The sequence below is a fragment of the Pan troglodytes genome, chromosome 5, assembly GCF_028858775.2.
Source record: "Pan troglodytes isolate AG18354 chromosome 5, NHGRI_mPanTro3-v2.0_pri, whole genome shotgun sequence".
Classification (NCBI taxonomy): Eukaryota; Metazoa; Chordata; class Mammalia; order Primates; family Hominidae; genus Pan; species Pan troglodytes.
The window spans coordinates 147,703,118-147,722,437 of record NC_072403.2 but is presented as its reverse complement, the minus strand read 5'-3'; the positions used below and the strand labels follow the sequence as shown (position 1 = coordinate 147,722,437).

Genomic DNA, 19,320 nt, shown 5'->3' with positions numbered 1-19,320 from the left:
GTTTCACTGATAGGCCTCTCAAGCTGAATGTGTCCTAAACACAACTCTTATTTCCTGCATCTCCCCTCCTCCAAACTGATCCTCCCTCGTTCTTCCCTAATTCAGTGAATGGTACCACCTAGTGATGTAGGCCAAAAATCTATAATCAATTGTTCTCAAATTTAGTTTATTTAGGTGATATGTACTTGTGAAATGTACATTTCACAAGTACATATCACCTAAATAAATAGGGGTAGTACTTACTACTGAACTCAGTTCTAAGCCTGTGTGCACACACACACATACACATTTAATCCTTATGGCAATCCTCTAAGGTAGGCACTATTAGCACCCTCCACCAGTTTTACCAATGCAGAAACTGAGAAGAGGCTATTTGACCAAGGTTACAAAGCTGATAGGGGGCAGAGCCAGAACATGCCACCAAGGAGCCCAGCTCCAGAATCTGGAATCACAGCATTGTGTATTGCTGCCTCTTCTTTTCATCCAATCCACCATTTGGTCCTATATTCCTATAGTAAATACCCAAATCTGAACACTGTCCACCACTCTAGTGTTTCAGCTTACTCCAGGCCATCGTCATCTCCCACCTTGCCTACAACACCCATCAGCTGCTTATGATGTCGTCCCTAGCCTAGGCTGACAACCCATTCTCCACACTGGAGTCAGAGTGCTCCTTTTAAAGCATGAATCACTTGGTCTCTCCTCCCTGTCTACATGGTTTCAGTGGCTTCTCATTTACTGTGAGAAGAGTACAATTTCCACCAGACCCTGTGAATATCTGCATGCCCTGTGCCTCACCTTCCCATGCCTGCTCATCTCCTTCCATCCCATCACCTCATTTTGCTCCAAAAGCACTGCCCTTTCTGTCTTTCAGACATCAAAACATGTTTTCTTCTCAGGACTTCGCTCTTGCTCTCTCCTCTGCCGGGATCACTCTTTTTCCAGGTTTGGCTGTCTCTTTCTCAATCATTTCAGCAGAGAAAAGCCTCCATTGGGCTCTCTTCTGGCTATGGAGCCAAGTCTCCACAGCCAGCAACCTGTTGTCTCATTACTTTGTCTTACTTTCTTCGTAGATTTAGCAATCTCTGAAATTAACTGTCACAACTACTAGTCTATGTAGTAATTGTCAGTCATCTCTGACTGGAATGCAAGCTTCATGGGGATGGGAACTTTGTTTTTTTCTACTTATTTCCAGTCCCTAGACCATACTAGGGCCCCAAATACCTGATGGTTGAATGAATAAATCTAGGCTCTCCCACTTAAAAGTACTGACTTTATGCTAATTAAGTAATGAGAGTCTGAGTTTGTTCTTCAAGATGGGGACAATTTTATCCATATATTAGAGATTTTCTGAGATTATTTGAGAGATTTAAGCAGGAATCAGAATTTTTCTCAAGACTTCATAAATATACTATGCAGTAATAGTATATGTACTAAATATATATATATATTTATACTAAAATTTGGGGCTGATTAATAGTTTGTCACATGTGCAAATTACAGATAGTTTCACACCACCGAAAGAAGTCTATATCCACCCCAATCCTAAAATCTAAGGAAACTACTTATAATTTTAGATTCTATTAATTAAAAGACTAACATCATATACCAGTCATCTGGTTTTATGCCCTCATATGTGTACAAGTATACATACACACACATGATTGGGCCATATGAAATTGGTGATATTTACTTTTTTGGCCAAAAGATGATCATTTCAATGGCTTGATATAATATATGTATATTTATACACACACATATGTACACAGCCTTCAGCAGTAGGAAACACAGAATCATGTGATGATTTATCTGAGACTGTCATAGTCAAAAAACAATTGAGCCAGTGTACTTAAGGTTCGGACATACTAAACAAGACAATGTAAAATATTGTGCCTAAAATTCAATTTCAGTTAAGCAGGAGTAAGAATCATTTTTAATGAATAGTGCACAGGCACCATCAGAACTGTGTTCATTACACACACAAGTACTCCCCAAGGCTGGGCGCGGTGGCTCACACCTGTAATCTCAGTACTTTTGGGAGGCCCAGGCGGGCAGATCACCTGAGATCAGAAGTTCAAGACCAGCCTGGCCAACAGGGCAAAATCCTGTCTCTACTAAAAATACAAAAATTACCTGTGCATGGTGACGCCTGCCTGTAGTCTCAGCTACTTAGGAGGCTGAGGCAGGAGAATCACTTGAACTCAGGAGGCGGAGGTTGCAGTGAGCCAAGATAGTGCCACTGCACCCCAGCCAGACTGGGTGACAGAGCGAGACTCTGTCTCAAAAAAAAAAAAAGTTTATCTCCCCAATTGATGTTTCCACCATCATCCTGATAAAACACAGGCACTGGAGTGGGGGTGATGGTGATAGTAAAAATATTTAACCATTAGCTCGACCAGAGGTGAATGATTGATATGGCCATGCTGGCATCTACCTGTGGAACAATGGCCCAAGACAAGGACAAAAACTCAGAGAACCCTCTGCCATGTAGAATTTGAAACTCATCTTGGTAGTGCCAAAGAACTTATCCTAGCCTGAAAATTTAATTAGAAAAAAAAAAAGCTATGTTATGAGACCTCTTTGGAGATAAATGACATAATTTGGGATTCACTTCATAGTTAGAAAATAAATGTCATCTTGCTTACTCAAGATTGTATGAATAACCTAAATGCAGGTCAAATTTATCAGACTTATAAATTTTTTTTAATTCAACACATAAAATGAGCTTTGAAAAATTTATTTGTGGATTCCTTAGATTACCTTTTTGTATTACTTTAAAGAAGAAACACTGTAAATGTTTGCTGTATTAAAGAGAACAACTCATACACCTTTTCACAGAAAGTAGCAATTAAAAACTGTATCTTAGTGCTATTGTCTACTTCTGCAGCTCCAGTTTGTGATAACTCTTTGTTATTACTTTAAAATATGCCAAAGTTAAAAATATTTTCTCAGTTAAGAAAATTCATGGAGTAACACATTAAAATGTACTTAGTCCTTCGGCTTAAATATTAAGTCACTTTTCCTTAGCTTCTACTGTTACCTGTAAGGTATAATATTATCAACGGAGAAGAGTAACGTTTCATAAAACTTACCATTTAAGAGGGGAACAGTGCACACTGGGGCCTACTGGAGGGCAGAGGGTGGGAGGAGGGAGAGGGATCAGGAAAATAACTAATGGGTACTAGGCTTAATACTTGGGTGATGAAATAATCTGTACAGCAAATCCCCATGACACACGTTTCCCTACATAACAAACCTGCACATCCTGCACATGTACCCCTGACCTTAAAATAAAAGTTAAAAAAAATTTTTAAACCTTACCATGTATTAACATGTTTTCAATTTAATGTTTTAGCATACATTTAGTAACATATATTATTAAAATTGTTGAACATTGAGTCTCTCAAAAATTTTAATTTTCTAATTTCTGTTTTGAAAAGGAACAAAAATACTGCATAATGTTACAAAAACTAGAAATATGTATCTTTTTATAAAGAAAATTTGTCCTATTGAAAAAGTTATAGCAAACACAGTTTTAAAACTGTTTACTATTTCTCTTCTACACACATATACTTTCAAGTTACTTGTAAATTGCTCATAAATTATTAATGATTGGACTCTAGGCTAAGGACTTAGCATATTTTACATTTATTAGCTGTAACTTCAAGTTCACCTGTGCTCGAAAGATCCCCCACACAGGAAAAACCTGCTATACAAAAATAAAGTATTGGGAAAACACAAGCACCCAAGAAAAGCTGACAAACCGCCAGAGGCAACAGATAAATACAGAACACCAAAGACCTAGTTTTACATAACTAGACCAGAATTTTACCGTAGCATAGCTAAGCTTACTCTAGGGTTTATATTATTTGCAATCATCTAAATAATTTATTTGCTATTTCCACAGGACATGGCTAGTGTCCTGGAAATAATCTTTTATGTGTTTACAACACGTATGCACTATCATTTTCATTCTGAGACATTAGCTTGTACAGAACTGTAAACTGTGAAACAATTTAGATAATGAAGAAAGTTGCTATGAGCTAATTTTAGCTAATTTATATCAGCGACTATACAAGAAAACACTAACTTCTATGCACGAAAGCCATAAATCAGGAGCTCAATAGTGTAGTTTGCCAAATATATTTGATGGAAAATGTGAGCTACTGATGAAAGGCAGAATCTGTAACAAGTAGTTCTTTGACCTAAGATCTCCCTAGCCTATTAGCAACCTCAGAATGATACTTTGTTAAAGTACTACTGGCAAGTAACAATTACAAACTAACGTTATTACTCTGATGAGATTGTAATGCTTTTGTAAAGAAATGTTCGCATAATATTATAATGGCCACAATGAAATATGGAAGGTGAACATATTATTATTTACTTAGTTTATGATTTTGATAAATACTTCTCATTTTAAAATTTATTTCTTAATTGTACAAAAGGGTAGGTGAGTACATGTAGATGTGGGTACAAATAAAACATGAATTTTTATGAATATATTAAAAAATTCTAAACAATTTTAGATAGAGATTGAGGTGAATGGTGGTGGTGAGAGGAAGAGGAAGATTTTTACTTTTCATTTTATGCCCTTCTGAACAGTTGGAATTTTCTAATGTGTGTTCTACTTTTGTTTTTTAAAGTTAATGATTAAAATAAATCTGCTAAATTGAAAATAAAATAAGATACAATTTGTTTCAAATACAAGATAAAATACAGCAAAGTAATAAAAATTTTTGAATATTTACTTCTAGTCCATATTGGAGTCTTTTAATACTATATGTGTTTTCCTCACTATGCACTATTCACTACTCCTCACTACCCTTACTCTCTTTCCCTATCTTTTGAAGAAAACAATAATAGATAAAAATGAATAGCTGCAGACTTCTTATTAAGTGCCAACCACTTTCAATCACCTCATATATATTAATTCAATGTGAAATCAGATTAAGACAAGATTGTTATTACCACTGGTAACTGCTGAAGCAAACGTAGATCCTATCTAGAGACAGATAACATCACACTAGGCCTCAAGTAATTTCTCTCTGTCTCTCTCTCTCCCTCTACACACATACACACACACACACACACACACAATGCCTAGTGCTTCATTAAAAATAACCAGGTATATGAAAACCAGCCACTTTGATTCAACCAGCAGCAGCAGCAGACAATAGCTATAAACACTCAAGAGATCAAAATAAAAGCAACAAAAGTTTTATAATGATTTGCAGAATATGTTTAAGGATATGAGAGGCAAGATTGAGCATTTTGACAGAAAGCTAGAAATGACCAAAAATCCCTAAAAATTTTAAGACCGAAGAATATCATAACTTAAGAAATTGTTTTATGGGATAAATGACAGATTAGATACAGATGAAGAAAGACTTAGGGAAATAAAAATATTGGTCTAAAGAAAATCTTCAAAATGAAGAACAAAGAGATTGAAGGTAAGTAATGGGAGTAGGAACATTCAAAACTCGAACATACATGTAACTGGAGTCCCATTAAGAAGAGCTAGAGAATGATGGTTTCCAGCTTCATCTATGTCCCTACAAAGGACATGAACTCATCATTTTTTATGGCTGCATAGTATTCCATGGTGTACATGTGCCACATTTTCTTAATCCAGTCTATCATTGTTCGTCTACTGCAAGGACAAAAAAACAAACATTGCATGTTCTCACTCACAGTTGGGAATTGAACAATGAGAACACTTGGATGCAGGAGGGGGGACATCACACACCAGGGCCTGTTGTGGGGTGGGGGGAGGGGGGAGGGATAGCATTGGGAGATACACCTAATGTAAATGACGAGTTAATGGGTGCAGCACACCAACATGGCACATGTATACATACGTAACAAACCTGCACGTTGTGCACATGTACCCTAGAACTTAAAGTATAATAATAATAATAAAAAAAGAAAGGCTAGAGAGAATGGGGCAGAAGCAATATTGAAAGAGATAATTAATGAAAATTTTCCAAAATTGTTAAACAATATCACGACACACATTTAAGAAACCATACAAGCCCTAATTGGGATAAATGCAGAGAAAACCATACCTAAGTAATCATGGCAAAACAAGCAATCAAACATGAAAATAGTGCTACAAACAGAGGAAATGGACAGATTGCTTTTAAAAGACTATTTTCTGACTTATCAACAGAAACAATAAAAGTGATAAGACAATACAATAATATTTTAAAGTAAGGAGGAGGGGGATTACAATCTATAATTTTATTACCAGCAAAAGTACACATCAGAAACAAAGGTAAAATAAAGCCATTTCATACAAAACCAAAATCTAAACAAAATCATCACTGCACTAAAGGAAATCCCACATGTGACCTCAGAGATGCAGGAAAGAATGAAGAAGATGTGTAATTGTAAGAAACCATAATAATATATAATTATTCAAAGATTTATGTTATATAAAGTTAAATACCTAACAATAGCATATAATTTAGGAGGGATACAAAAGTAGTTAAGGCATTCCAAAGTTCTCAAATTTGCCACAAAGGAATAAAAGTACTAATATGCATTATGCTTGTATTAGGTCATAGATGCATCCTGTAACCGCAATAGTCACCAGTAAAACAATGTAAAATAATGTAAAAGTAACAAGCTAAAGCTAATGGAAAGGGGGCAGTGCAATTACAAAGATATTTAATTCATAATTAGGAAAGTGAGGAGAGAAAAAGAAATATTGAACAAGAAGAATAAATAAATTGTACTTAGTAAGTCAGCATATTTGAACCCAAATATATCACTGCTTCCATTAATTATAAAAGGATTAAATATTCACTGAAAAGGCAAATATAGTCAGACTGAACGATAAAAGAAAATTTACTTATTTGCTGCTTGTAAACAGACACACCTAAAACATAAACATATAGACAATTTAAAACTAAAAGAATAAAAAATGATAAGGCATGCAACCACTAAGCAATGGAAAGCTAGCTTTATAGATTTTAGTATCAGCCCAAGGAGAATTGAAGGCAAAAAAAAAAAAAAAAAATTGGAAGGGATGTTTTACTATGGTAAAATTTCAATTCGCCAGGAAGTTACAACAGTTCTAAAATTGTTTATAAGGAATTCTCAACCTTTTTTCCATTATCATCCTCCTCCCTTATGGAGCCATTATAGATATTTCTTTCCCTAATCACACTCCCCCCAGGCAAGGAAATTTTAATGCCAACTTGACTGAATATCTGTTTATGTGCTGAACCTTTTTAGGTCACAAACCATTATGATGTCTAAGGGTTTTGGCTCCCCAAGAACTAAGTATTGCCCCTACTGTGAAGGCAGCATATAACAGCACAGTATCAAAATTCTAGTTTAAATTTTATAAAATTGCTGATATTCAACCTTGATCTAAAAAATGGCAATTTTACATTGTTCAATATAATATATAAGCAAATGATGGCAAAATAAAGGAAAATAATTCTCAATCATGAGGAAGTTTTTTAATATACCTCTTTCAGTAATAGAAGCAAAGAAAATCAATAAAGATACAAAAGATTTCAATGATATGATGAATAAATCTTCTAACTGACATCTATAGAGCACTATACCTAACAATTGCAGAATACATTTACTTCAAGCACATGTAATACGTTTAGAAAAGCTGACTATATATTCGGTTATACATTCAAGTTTCAAAAAATTCAAAGATCTTAATGGTATGACTTGTAAGCACAGTAGAATTATACTAGGAAACAAAGACAAAAAGAGAACTAGGACATCCCAATTTGTTTGCAAATTAATAAATATACTTCTAAATAATTCACAGGTGAAAAACAAATTATAATTGAAATTGTCTTGAATTAACTGCTAATAGAAACAGTAAATTTTAAAACCTAGGGGAGACAGCTGAAACTGTGAAAAATAAATTTGCTTCTTTAAATGTATATATTCAAAAAGAAGAAACACTGAAAAATAATCAACAACAACAACAAATCCATGAGAAATTACTAAAACTGACAATGAAAATAGAAAATCTGAATAGCCCATAAAAATAAATGGAATTAAAACTGTAACTAAAAACTTGTCCACAAAATATTTCAGACCCAGATGGACTTATGTGCAATTTCTATCCAATATTTGAGGAAAAAAAATAATATAAACTTACAAAACTGTCACAGAACATTTTTACTAGGGTAATATTTCCTAACTAATTTAATAAAGTCAATGGAACCTTGATAAGGCCATAACAAAAAAGGATAATTTTAGGTTAATGGTTTTCATCAACGTAGTTTCAAAATCCTAAAAATTATTAGCAATTCAGAAACAGAGTAATGAGTGATATTGAAAATGAGCATAACATAACATGACCAAGTTACATTTATCCTAGGATTTCAGTTTGTTTTGAAATTATAAAATCAATCACCTATAAACAGAATAAAAGGGAAAAGTCATACGAAAAGTATTTTAAAGAACATTTAATAAGAAATGCTTAGCAAACTAGGAATAAAAGGAAACTTTCAAATGTTATAGAAAATATCAAACTTAGTGGTAGAATGTTGAAAGCTTTCTTTCTGAGACTGGAAACAAGATAATATTGCCACGATTACCCCTTCAACAATATACTGAAAATCCTATCCAGTACAATAAAACAAAGTTATCAGCATTTAAAAGGAAAATTGGTGACCACCAGTATTCTTGGATGCTCTGATTACCTCTATGGAAAAGCAAAATAATCCATAGATAATGTATGGAATTTGTGAGTTTTGCAAGGTTGCTGATAATTAATTGATATACAGAAGTTGATTGTTTCTCTATGTATCAGTAACAAAAAGTTAAAAATAGAAATAGAAGAGATGCCACTTGGAATACCATCAAAATACTAAGTGCCCAGTAATATGTCTAGCAAGGAATATGTAAAATGACCAAAAGCTAGCCAGAAGATATTACTGACAGAAATTAACAAACACCTAAATAAATAGAAGGATACATTATGTTTATGAATTAGAAGACTCAGAAAAGATGCCAGTCTTCCCAAATTGATCTATATCCCAACAGTATTTTGTTTTAGGGAAGAATCTTAATTCTAAAATTATTATGAAAATGTAAAGAATCAAAAATGATAAAAACAATTTTGAGAAGAATAAAACATGAGATTTTACCAATGGAAAAAATGTTTGTAATATATATAACAATCAAAGGTATCAAATATGTTTATAATATATACATAAGTATATATAATATCCTATAAATATACAAAATAAATTTATCAGAGACTTGACAAAAAAGATATTTACATGGCCAATATACATGTGAAAAGGTGCTCAGACCATTAGTAAACAGGGAAGTGAAAATTAAAACCAAGGTAAGCTACCAGTGAGGAAGTAGAGTAACTGAACATGTATTGTTGGTGGGGGCGTAAATTATTTTAACCACTTTGAGCAATTTTGAATTTTTTACTAAATTTGGACATAAACATTCCCTGTGGCCCAGCAACTTTATTCCTAGGTATAACCTCAACAGATATACCTGTACATGTGCACCAAAAGACAGGCCTGTGAATACTCAGGCCAGCATTATTCATAATGTTAAAAACTGGATACAATTAAAATGCTTTCTACAGTAGAATGGTAAATACCGTGTATTCAGATAATTAAACATCATGCGACAATGAAAATGAACAAAATACAATGATAGGCAACAACCTATCTAGTCTTCGGATATAACACTGCATGAAAGAATGGAAGAGGCATGATGGGTTTCCTCAGGTGCCAAACATGTAATAATGTTCTATTTCTTGACTCTCTTGACTTCTATGTAGGGGTTCAATGGTGCATAATTATATGTTAGATAATTTTCTGTTATGTGTGCTATAGTTTAATTCAGAAAGTAAAAAAAAAATTTTAAACAAGATTTATCTTAAATGTTTAAAGCACCAACAACATTGTAAACAAAATAATTCCATGAAATAATTTCTAAAACTTGAAAGCAAATAATACCAGTTGATACACTAACATTAAGTTTTACTCTTCCATACTCTGTTCTAAGCATTTTACAAATAAAAAGTCATTCCATTCTCTCAAGAATTCTCTCAAGAAGCAGATATTAGAAACACCTTAATCTAACAAATAAGCAGAGCGAGGCCTAGAGAGATTAAGTAACTTCTTCATGGTCACAGAGCTAATAAATAAACCATACTGAACGTCACCAAATTATGCACTGTTGATCAATGCACTCTACTGCCTCTCAGAGCAAAATTTCTGAAGTTTAAAGTATCAGATTAATCCATTTAATCCATTTAAATCCATTTAAAATGAAATAATGCTGTTTTTCTATATATTTGAACTTTTGTATAAAAATATAGTGGGTAGATTAACATTTTCAAAACAGACATTTTTTATATTTTGTGTATTTTAAAAATGTTTCCTAACTCATTCTTAGAATGATTAAGGATGGAGTTTAAGCATATAAAAACAATTAAAAACTGTCAGCAAAAAGCTGAAGTTGAATTTCAACTATTAGCTGCAATTTATCTGAGTCTCAATTTCCTTGCCTTTAAAGTGGGCATAACAAATCCCCATCTAACAGGAATGTTCTAGAAAGTTACAGGACATTTGTATTATGAACTGAGTAACTACTTACATAGGAAAGCCAGAAATTTTGGAACCTAAAGGTTTACATTTACATTTTAGACACCTGAAATCTAAAAATGTTAAATAACTTGCCAACAGTATCATTCTTAGCATCTGGAACTTGAACTCGGGGCTTTAGGTTACAAGTTCAATGCTCCTGGAAAAAAAAATGGAATCCTCATTTTTTTTTCCTGCTTTTCATTTTCTCCTTTCACACAAAATAAGCAAATTGAATTTTAAATTATTACTCATTATTGCCATTTAATCCAATAGATGTATTTGATTATTTGGTTTCTAAAGATTTACATTAAAGGAGACAATATATTTTAAATAGGCTGTATTCTCCAACTCAATGTTTTGATTTTTTTTTTGTATTACTACTACATACAAAGCTCTTACATGCATTTTGTCAAGTTTAAGAAGGGCCTCTCTCATGCACCCACACATGGGCACTTGGGGCAACATATTCAGTGAAAAAGAGAACAATATTTCTCAATTATTTTATTTATAAGCCATTGAACTATATTTCTAATACTTAGTGATTTTTAATAATTAAAAGAGATTTATAGGGAAAAGTTTAGAATGTTAGTCTTTGTCATTCCAAACTGCTATCACACAAATTCCTGTTTTATGTTTATTCCTTTTGTATTATTTTAACTTAAAGATTATTTTTTACTCCAAACACAATAATGAAGATCTAGAAAAACAGAAAATAAAAACTACTAAATATGGAAAATGAGCAATACCTACACTTTTCCGAATGAAGCTAAAAACCCAATTGAAATTAGGTTTTTATTTAATTGGAAAAGCATGAACACTCATCTTAAGAACATGGAAACACACTATATTTCTATCACATAGAAAATAACTTTTTTCTTAGATTTAATGACCTTTTCTAAATCAAGGCATTCTTTAGACCTCTGTATTACTGCAGCATCTCCTTTTACAAGAATGCTTTCTACACTTTTGTGAATGACTGAGTTCTTTCATCTAACTGGACCCAGCTGGCAAGTGGCATAATGAGAAAGGGAAATGAAGGTCTTTTTTTTTTCTCTCTCTCCTGGAAAACCAAGAAATGTATAAATCATATCCAAACAGAAGAAGCCTTACTTGCTTGCATAACTGCACAAGCTGTACATCTTAATATAATGTTTTCTACTGTTTTATGAATAACTGATATTATAGTATAATTTTCCTTTAAAAGTCTATGATATGTGATTTCCTTAAACACGGTTTGAATAAATACTAATTTTGCATGTATAGTTAATGTGAAAAATTAAACTGAACTGATCAATTCTAAAACAAAATTTAGTCAAGATGTTCAAACCAGTAAAATATGTATGGTAAAATATGTTTATTGTTTATGGAGAAAGATCTCAAATAATTGGGCGTTTAACAGGCCAAAGTTTCTTGGACCCAGATCAAAGGAACTTTGAGCTTGACCAAGCCCCTCATTTTATACATGAGAAAGCTGGTGCCCAGAGGGCTGATTGGCCCAAAGTTACTCAAACAAGAGTGATGGGCTCCCTATCTTCTGGCTTCCAGGATTCTTACTTCCAGGGAATTCTCTGCTCCCTAGCCATGTCAAAGGTACATGGGAGAAATTTAGTAAGGGTCAAAGAAAGAAATTAATGAAGAAATTTTAAAGCAAAACAGAACTCAGGCTGGACGTGGTGGCTTACACCTGCAATACCAGCACTTTGGGAAGCCAAGGCGGGTGGATCACTTGAGGTCAGGAGTTTGAGACGAGCCTGGCCAACATGGTGAAATCCCATCTCTACTAAAAACACAAAAATTAGCCAGGTGTGGTGGTGCATGCCTGTAATCTCAGCTACTTGGGAGGGTGAGGCAGGAGAATCGCTTGACTCTGAGAGGTGGAGGTTGCAGTGAGACAAGATCGTGCCACTTCACTCCACCCTGGGCAACAGAGCAGGACTCTGTCTCAAAAACAAACAAAAAAATAGTAATTAAATTAAATAAAATGAAAAACATAAAATAAAATAGAACTCTTTCTTCTTTTACCTTCAAATTTTTCTGGTCACTTTAAAATATCACACAATAAATAAATGTCAGTAACTTTTTCCCTTTATAAATATAATGCATTTATGGAGGGGAAAGTTGAACAATTCTAAAGTATATACAAGAAAAGTAAGCCTTGTTCCTATCCCATACTCCAAGTTCTCCAAGGCATTGTTTGTTAAGTTTTTAATTCAAATTTCCAGAAATTTTTAATAAGTATATATGAATGTGTCTATGTATTTATACAACTGTTAATGTAGCTTCCCCCCTCCACTTAATACATCTGAAAAATCATTCCAGATTTTTGCACGTAGAGGTACTTCATTCTTTTACATGACTGTATGGTGTTCTATTGTATGATTTTGCAATAATTTTTCAATAATTCACCTATTATTGGGCTCAAGTTGTTTCTGATATTGTTTAGGTTACAAACAATGCAAAAATAAACAATTCTATATGTTCTTAGACAAAGATTTGCTAGAGTCAAAGAGAATGTAAAACACTGACCGTTTGGTACCTTCAGGTATCAAATTTTGACCAATCCAGGCATATGGTAGCCTCTCCATGTCTATGCCTGGACCTATGGAAACATACTCCTCACACCATACTAGTCCTGGACCCCACCCCCGCACCAGAGCAAAAGAAGATTCTTAGAGATTAAGTATATTTAAGTCATGTATAAACTTCATTTTTGAACAGAATCCTTTTTTGAGCACGTCTAAAGCAATGGGAATAATTTTCATCTTGTAGAAAGAATATTTTATATACTTCCTATTTATATGTGAATTATGACTATGTAGAACACAGAAGGTATTAATAAGAAAAAAATCTCAGCAGGAAATTTAATGAAAAACTATATGAATTCACCAACCACTAGGAAAAAAAAGTAAGTATTACTCCAAACTTTACACAAGGAAAACTCCTCAAAACCTCATTACCAATCTATTTTTCCCTTCTTTCCTTAACAGATTCAAGAAAGAAAGAGAAAGAGAGAGAGGAAAGGAGGGAGAATGAAAAGGAAGGAAGAAAGGAAGGAAGGGAGGAAAGGAGGGAGGGAGGGAGGGAGGAAAAGGAGTAAGAGAGGGCAGAAGGAAAGAAGGAAGGGAGGGAGGGAAGAAAGGAAGAGAGGAGGGAGGAAGGGCAGAAAGGAAGGAACTTTAAATGCATCACAAAGTTTCTTTACTGATATATTGACTGTGGCTATTATTTTCATACTTCTATACTGTATACACATAAATATGTAAACCATTCATGAAAGGATTTAAGGTTTTAAAATGTTGGGATATTTATACAGTAGTATCAAGAATTATATATTGCTTAATAGATGTCTGTGTGTTTTCTGTTACGTTGTTTTTAGGTTTATCCAAAACTACAAAACCAGCTCCCTATTCTCCATGCTTGAGGTGTTAAATGTAAACTCTCACTCAGAGCAGACACCAGCTGGAATGCTCTGAGCCACACAGAATCCCAGAAATGTCTCGATTGAGGTGATTGAACTGCATCAAATCCCATCACTAGTAAGGGGCAGCAACCCTGTACCAGCAGGGCAAGGTCTCAGAGCAGATACTCAATGGACAATCAATTCACCAAAACTTTCTTCTGAAGGTTCCCTCAACTTAGTTATCAACAGGTTTTCATTTATTCTCTAAAGAAGTCAGAATTAATATTGAGAAGATATTAAGTGAAGTAATATAGAAAATCCAGGACAGTGATTGGCATTTAGGAAAAAGACGTTTGTCTTGTAATATTAAAGTTCCTAGCTACAATTTTCACAAAGCATGCCTCTTTGCTTTCTCTAGGAGTGTCACAGCCACAGAGGGGCACATCAACCTGATACAAGAGAAATAGAGCGGGGAGAGGTGACTGTCTCAGGGGAGTGATAGTCTTTCTGGGGAGGAATTCTCAAACCCCAGTCCTTGTTTTGTTTTTGCTTTTCCTTGGCAATGAGATTATCTTGGAGGTAAAATTGTGTAAATGTGGACAACTGAGTAAAGGCAAACTACACAGAGAGTAGTGGAAATAAGGAATGGGAGAGGTGGAAAAGTAAAAGTAAACACATGCTAATGATTCAGTGTTAATTTTGTCAGGTTAAATCACAGAATTTGGAAAGAAAAAGGGCATCCAACAGCCTTAAAGATGAAGAAACGGAGGCTCCAGAGTTGAAGAAATGTGTCTTCACTCCCACAAGTAATCTTGAAGTTCCGAGCCACCATGAGAGTTTTCCTGACACTGAGGTAATTTCCTACCATGTTGACACCACCTTGCGCCAGTGTTCAAGACCATCACAGCTATGAACCTTGTTGGCTTGTTTCAGATGCCTGCTGGGACCTCGGCTGCCCACAGTGCTCTCTAAAGACTCCAGCTTTCTATAACTCCTACAGTTTTAAGTTCAAGGAATGATGAAGATGATGCCAATGTACGGATTTGATTTACCAAATCAGGCCTGTACAGCAGCTGAATCAACCTATGGGAAAATTTTGGCTCTCTTTAACATTCTAATTTTTAAGAACACCATTGCAAATACATGATTTCCAAAATAATAACAATGCACTTAATTAATCACATTATAGATCATCATATAAAAATAAATACCTAAATAGAAATACAATTTATTTTTTTCTTAAATTCCAAATTGCATAGAGCTGCCTCCTCTGCAGTTTTCCATCACTGCCTCCCTCTCAAACTTCTCCTTTTATTCTTTCATTTCTTTGTACAGACTCCAGTCATTTGTTTAAATATTCATACTCAACCAGAATACGTTTCCTAATGTGGGAATCATTGCTTATTCACAGGCACAGCCCTTGACATCCTGAAAACATGTAGTAATGATTTTTGGAATAAAGGTTTGACACTTCTACATTTACATGTAAATGGAGTTAAAAAATTCTAGGTTGAGAATAAGAATACTATAAAAATTTTGATCTAAAATGGATGTTAGAGATAACCCAGCGCAACCAGTTGCTCTTACAATTGAGGAAACTGAGGTCAAGAATGAGTGAGTGGCTCAGAGTCATCCAGCTCATTAGAGCCTGAATGAACCACCTTGGTTCACTACCTCTGTTCACCGCCCTTTCTAGTGCACTTCATGAAATCACTCTCTAAGTACACATCAACTCATTTAGATACTTAAATGATTCTTGAGAAAGTAGAAAGTGTAAATGCCTTGACCACACATAAGAACTTTGACATATTTCACTCTCTGTATTCAAATTTCTAACAATGCCTGGTACATAATAGGTATTCAGTTGATTTGGGTTTCTACATCCCTTTTCTCCTTCTCTTCTTCAAGTTTGCATGTAAACCACATTAAAGACTGCTAATATATAAAGTAGGCACCATCTCATGAATCAAAGTGGGGATTCCTAGAGCCACTGAGGATGTCTGTAGAAGCCAGTGGTGCTGATCCCACAGCTACTCTCCTGTGGACAGTGGAAGTGCTCCCCGAAGTACATTCTTAGGGGAAATGGGGCTGCCGCCATGAGGAGGTGCCAATAGAGATTAGAGATGGTCTTTGTGCTGTGAGAGAGACCTGACATTTCCAAATGCCAAGTCCTTTCTTCCTCAGCCAAATGTACCCCCTAGAACATAGATACCTATTTAGCTGTAGATTTTTGAGGGGATACAGAGCTGAATCCATAAGACAGTGGATTATTTAGATAAGAATTTCTGTAGATAGAGAGTTTCCAATCAATTATGTACCCCAACAATGTGAGGTCAACTACTTAGACTACCTCTTAGCTTCTACATTTAGATGTTTCAAAGTCTGTTCTGATCCTTAAATTTGACACTTCTCTTTAATATAAACAAAGCCCTTTTAGTATTCTTTGGGATTAGCTTACCACTTAATAAATTCCTTCCAACACTATCTTCTGCGAGTCAACAAACAGCTTCCTCCTGTGATTTGGGCCTGGCTAACAAGAAGTTAGACTTCAGACGAATAATTACTAGGCTAAGGCATTTTCCAGGTGGTACATTCCCACTTTGAGGAAACTTGGTCATTTTACTTTTGCATTTAAGATGTCCTTTGGCTGAAAATAAAGTGTCAGTGTTTGAAATGTCCTTCTCTGTATCATTGACTTGATTTTTAGATAATATTTTAGGCTGGACTGACACCAAAAGTGCTTTTCAAAAACACATGAAAAGACCAAAATTATTTAAATAATTTACAATATATGAAAGGTAGTAAATTCTAGGCAAACATTTTAACTAGGTTTTTATGGAGAACTGACAGTGAGTAGCTTTGTGCTGAACCCTGTGTAAGGCATTAAAAGATGCACTCGTGTAATTATTTTCCCTAAATTAATGCCTGTCCCTGACACATCTTAGACTTTTCCACCCTTGCCCTAAATAACTTAATTCAAAAAAAAAAAAATTCTCCCAGCTAATTTGCTGACATATAGTCACCACTGATTTTGTCACATGTTGTTCAAGAGAGTGAGTACATTCTGAAATTAGACAGCTTACAGTGTCAGGTAAAAATTCTTCCAAGGCAGAGACAGTTTTTGGAGTTGCAACTAGTTAACTGTGGGCTTCTACTTGAGACAAAAGTGACTTCATTTTATTGGAGAAAATGTCAATCAAGACGTAACTACTGACACCCGTCTTTGTTTCACCAGCCAGTAATAAAAGATAAAGCAGAGGAAATGGAGGAGCTGCAGTTATGCGTTTGCAACACACAAAGTCCTTGTTTTCCCACTAGGCGCTGCAGAAAAGCAATTGTCCATTCACGGCACATCCTCTGCATTTCAGAGCTAATATTTTTGCAGTTCTTAACTTAGTACATTCCAGTCTTATGCAGTTGATTTTTTTAACCCTTTGAAATACACCTCATGTTTGAAATCGTGCTTAATATTACTGCTAACATGACCCAGTTTTAAAGCTTTCAGGTTCTCAATGTTGAGAATAGAAACTTGAAGAAAATCGGTTAGAAATTTTGGAACAGGGTAAGGATTTCAAATAATCCTGTCTTATTTGCTATTGCATAACTTTGAGAAGGGTAATAGGGAAATCCATGGTAACCATATATTACTTAAATTGCTGTTACAAAAACTGACTCTTTGGATAGGAATGATTTTTAGCAGGGATCCCCCTTAACACATAATAATGTGCCACTGAAAACAACATTAGCCCTGTATTGAATTGCCGATCTTCCTGCAGCATTTAGTGTGTTTACTGTATATGAATGCCTATGCCTGTCTCTGGTGCAAAGAGGTTTACTCTTATTGCAATAGTCACTCTGGCTAGAGCACATGAAGAACAGAATTTTTAAATGATTAATTAGTCCCCAGGCTCAATCACTTAAGCCCCTAATTGAATATCTGACTCCATTTTCAACTATTGTAGGAAAAGATAATTAGCAAATTTGCAGTGGTAATAAAGAAGTTTTACTTTCCTTTATAAATAATAATATCTAAATTTCTGGTCATGTAACTTAGTACTTGCATCTCTCCTGGACTTCTGAATCCAAAACATTTTTTGAAAAATGCAACAAGGTGATGAAGGATTTTTCTTCAGAGTTCATTTTTCGGACATCTTCTATTGATTTTTTTCTACCTTCAGTCTCACTATCAGCTCCTTCCCTTCTTGCCACTAATTTCTTCATCTTGAAGTCTGCTATCAACCAACATGAAAAACTCAAGAAAAAACTAATTTCCTTCTTCCCTGTTCCACAAACCTTACCAATCCCTTTACCAGCATTTTCCTATCCTGTCCCACCAAAAATGAAAATTACCCAACTCCAAGATTTATGTTGGAGAAAAAAAATATTGCATTCTTTTTTTTTTTTTTTTAAAGACCACCTCAGTGTGGGCTCAAAGTGCAGTGAAAATGCCGGAGTCTCATTACACTGGTTGGAATGAAACCCTGCTGCCCTTAAACGGTTAATTCAGGGTAAGTGATAATGTTTAGTCAGTTCGCCTAGAAAAAGGAAGGAAATTCAAAAGCTGGTTGCTGTAGTAACAATCACAGACAAAAAAAATATATATGTACAGGTTCATTTTAAATAAAAATCCTGCCATCTCTCTGTGACTCTATTCTCTCAAGAAAACTGAGCTTGCCGCTTAAATTTGTTGTACATACCTCAACCATTAAACAAGACATTTAACCATAGTGGCAGTTCTGTGACCTTTGAATGCCGTGAAATCTCTGAGCGGTGCTGCTTGTTCATGAAGACTTGTGCTGCAGAATCCAGCAACTTCATCCAGGATTAGGAATATAATTAAGTAACAAAAAAAAAAAAGAAAAAGAAAAAAAGAAAAAAAAGGAAAAGAAATAAAGAAACACAAAAGCACACAAGGAGATCGAGAAGGAAGGAAGGTAGAAAGAGAGACTCTCCCTGGGTGAGTAACACCACTTTTCTCCCAGACAAGTGCTGGGACAGAGCCGAGCCTGCTGCAGTGCCCAGACCAACTGACTGGCTGGGTGAGCAGCCGCCGGCCTGCTAGGCTGGGAGGTGCTGTCAGTTGCCACAGGCAAGGAAAAGCAGAGACCAATCGGCTTCAACTCTGGCAGCTTACTGGAGTGGAGCCTTTTCTGTTTATGTTTCCTCATTTCAAGAGTGACGTCAAAGGGTTTAGTTTTTCCTCTGCATGTGCTATTAATTTTAAAGTACTGTACTATGGGAAGAATGTGTGTGTGCCTGTGGTCAGCCTGGGCACCCCACTCTCAGGAGAGCCCAAGAAACATTTTCTATATTTGGGAA

General features: G+C 34.9%; 1 protein-coding gene across 2 annotated transcripts in view; it reads right to left on the bottom strand.

Moving 5' to 3' along the window:
• Positions 1-19,320, bottom strand: part of PDE7B (phosphodiesterase 7B) — a 686,767-nt gene that overhangs the window by 326,212 nt on the left and 341,235 nt on the right. Inside the window, exon 1 of one of the 2 annotated variants that reach the window (XM_003311504.6) lies at positions 18,699-19,126. The exons of the other annotated variant lie outside the window; for it this stretch is intronic. Coding sequence (XP_003311552.1) covers positions 18,699-18,719 — 21 coding nt within the window. The 5' untranslated portion in view covers positions 18,720-19,126. Of the gene's footprint in view, positions 1-18,698; positions 19,127-19,320 lie in introns of those variants that run through there. 2 annotated transcript variants of the gene reach the window in all.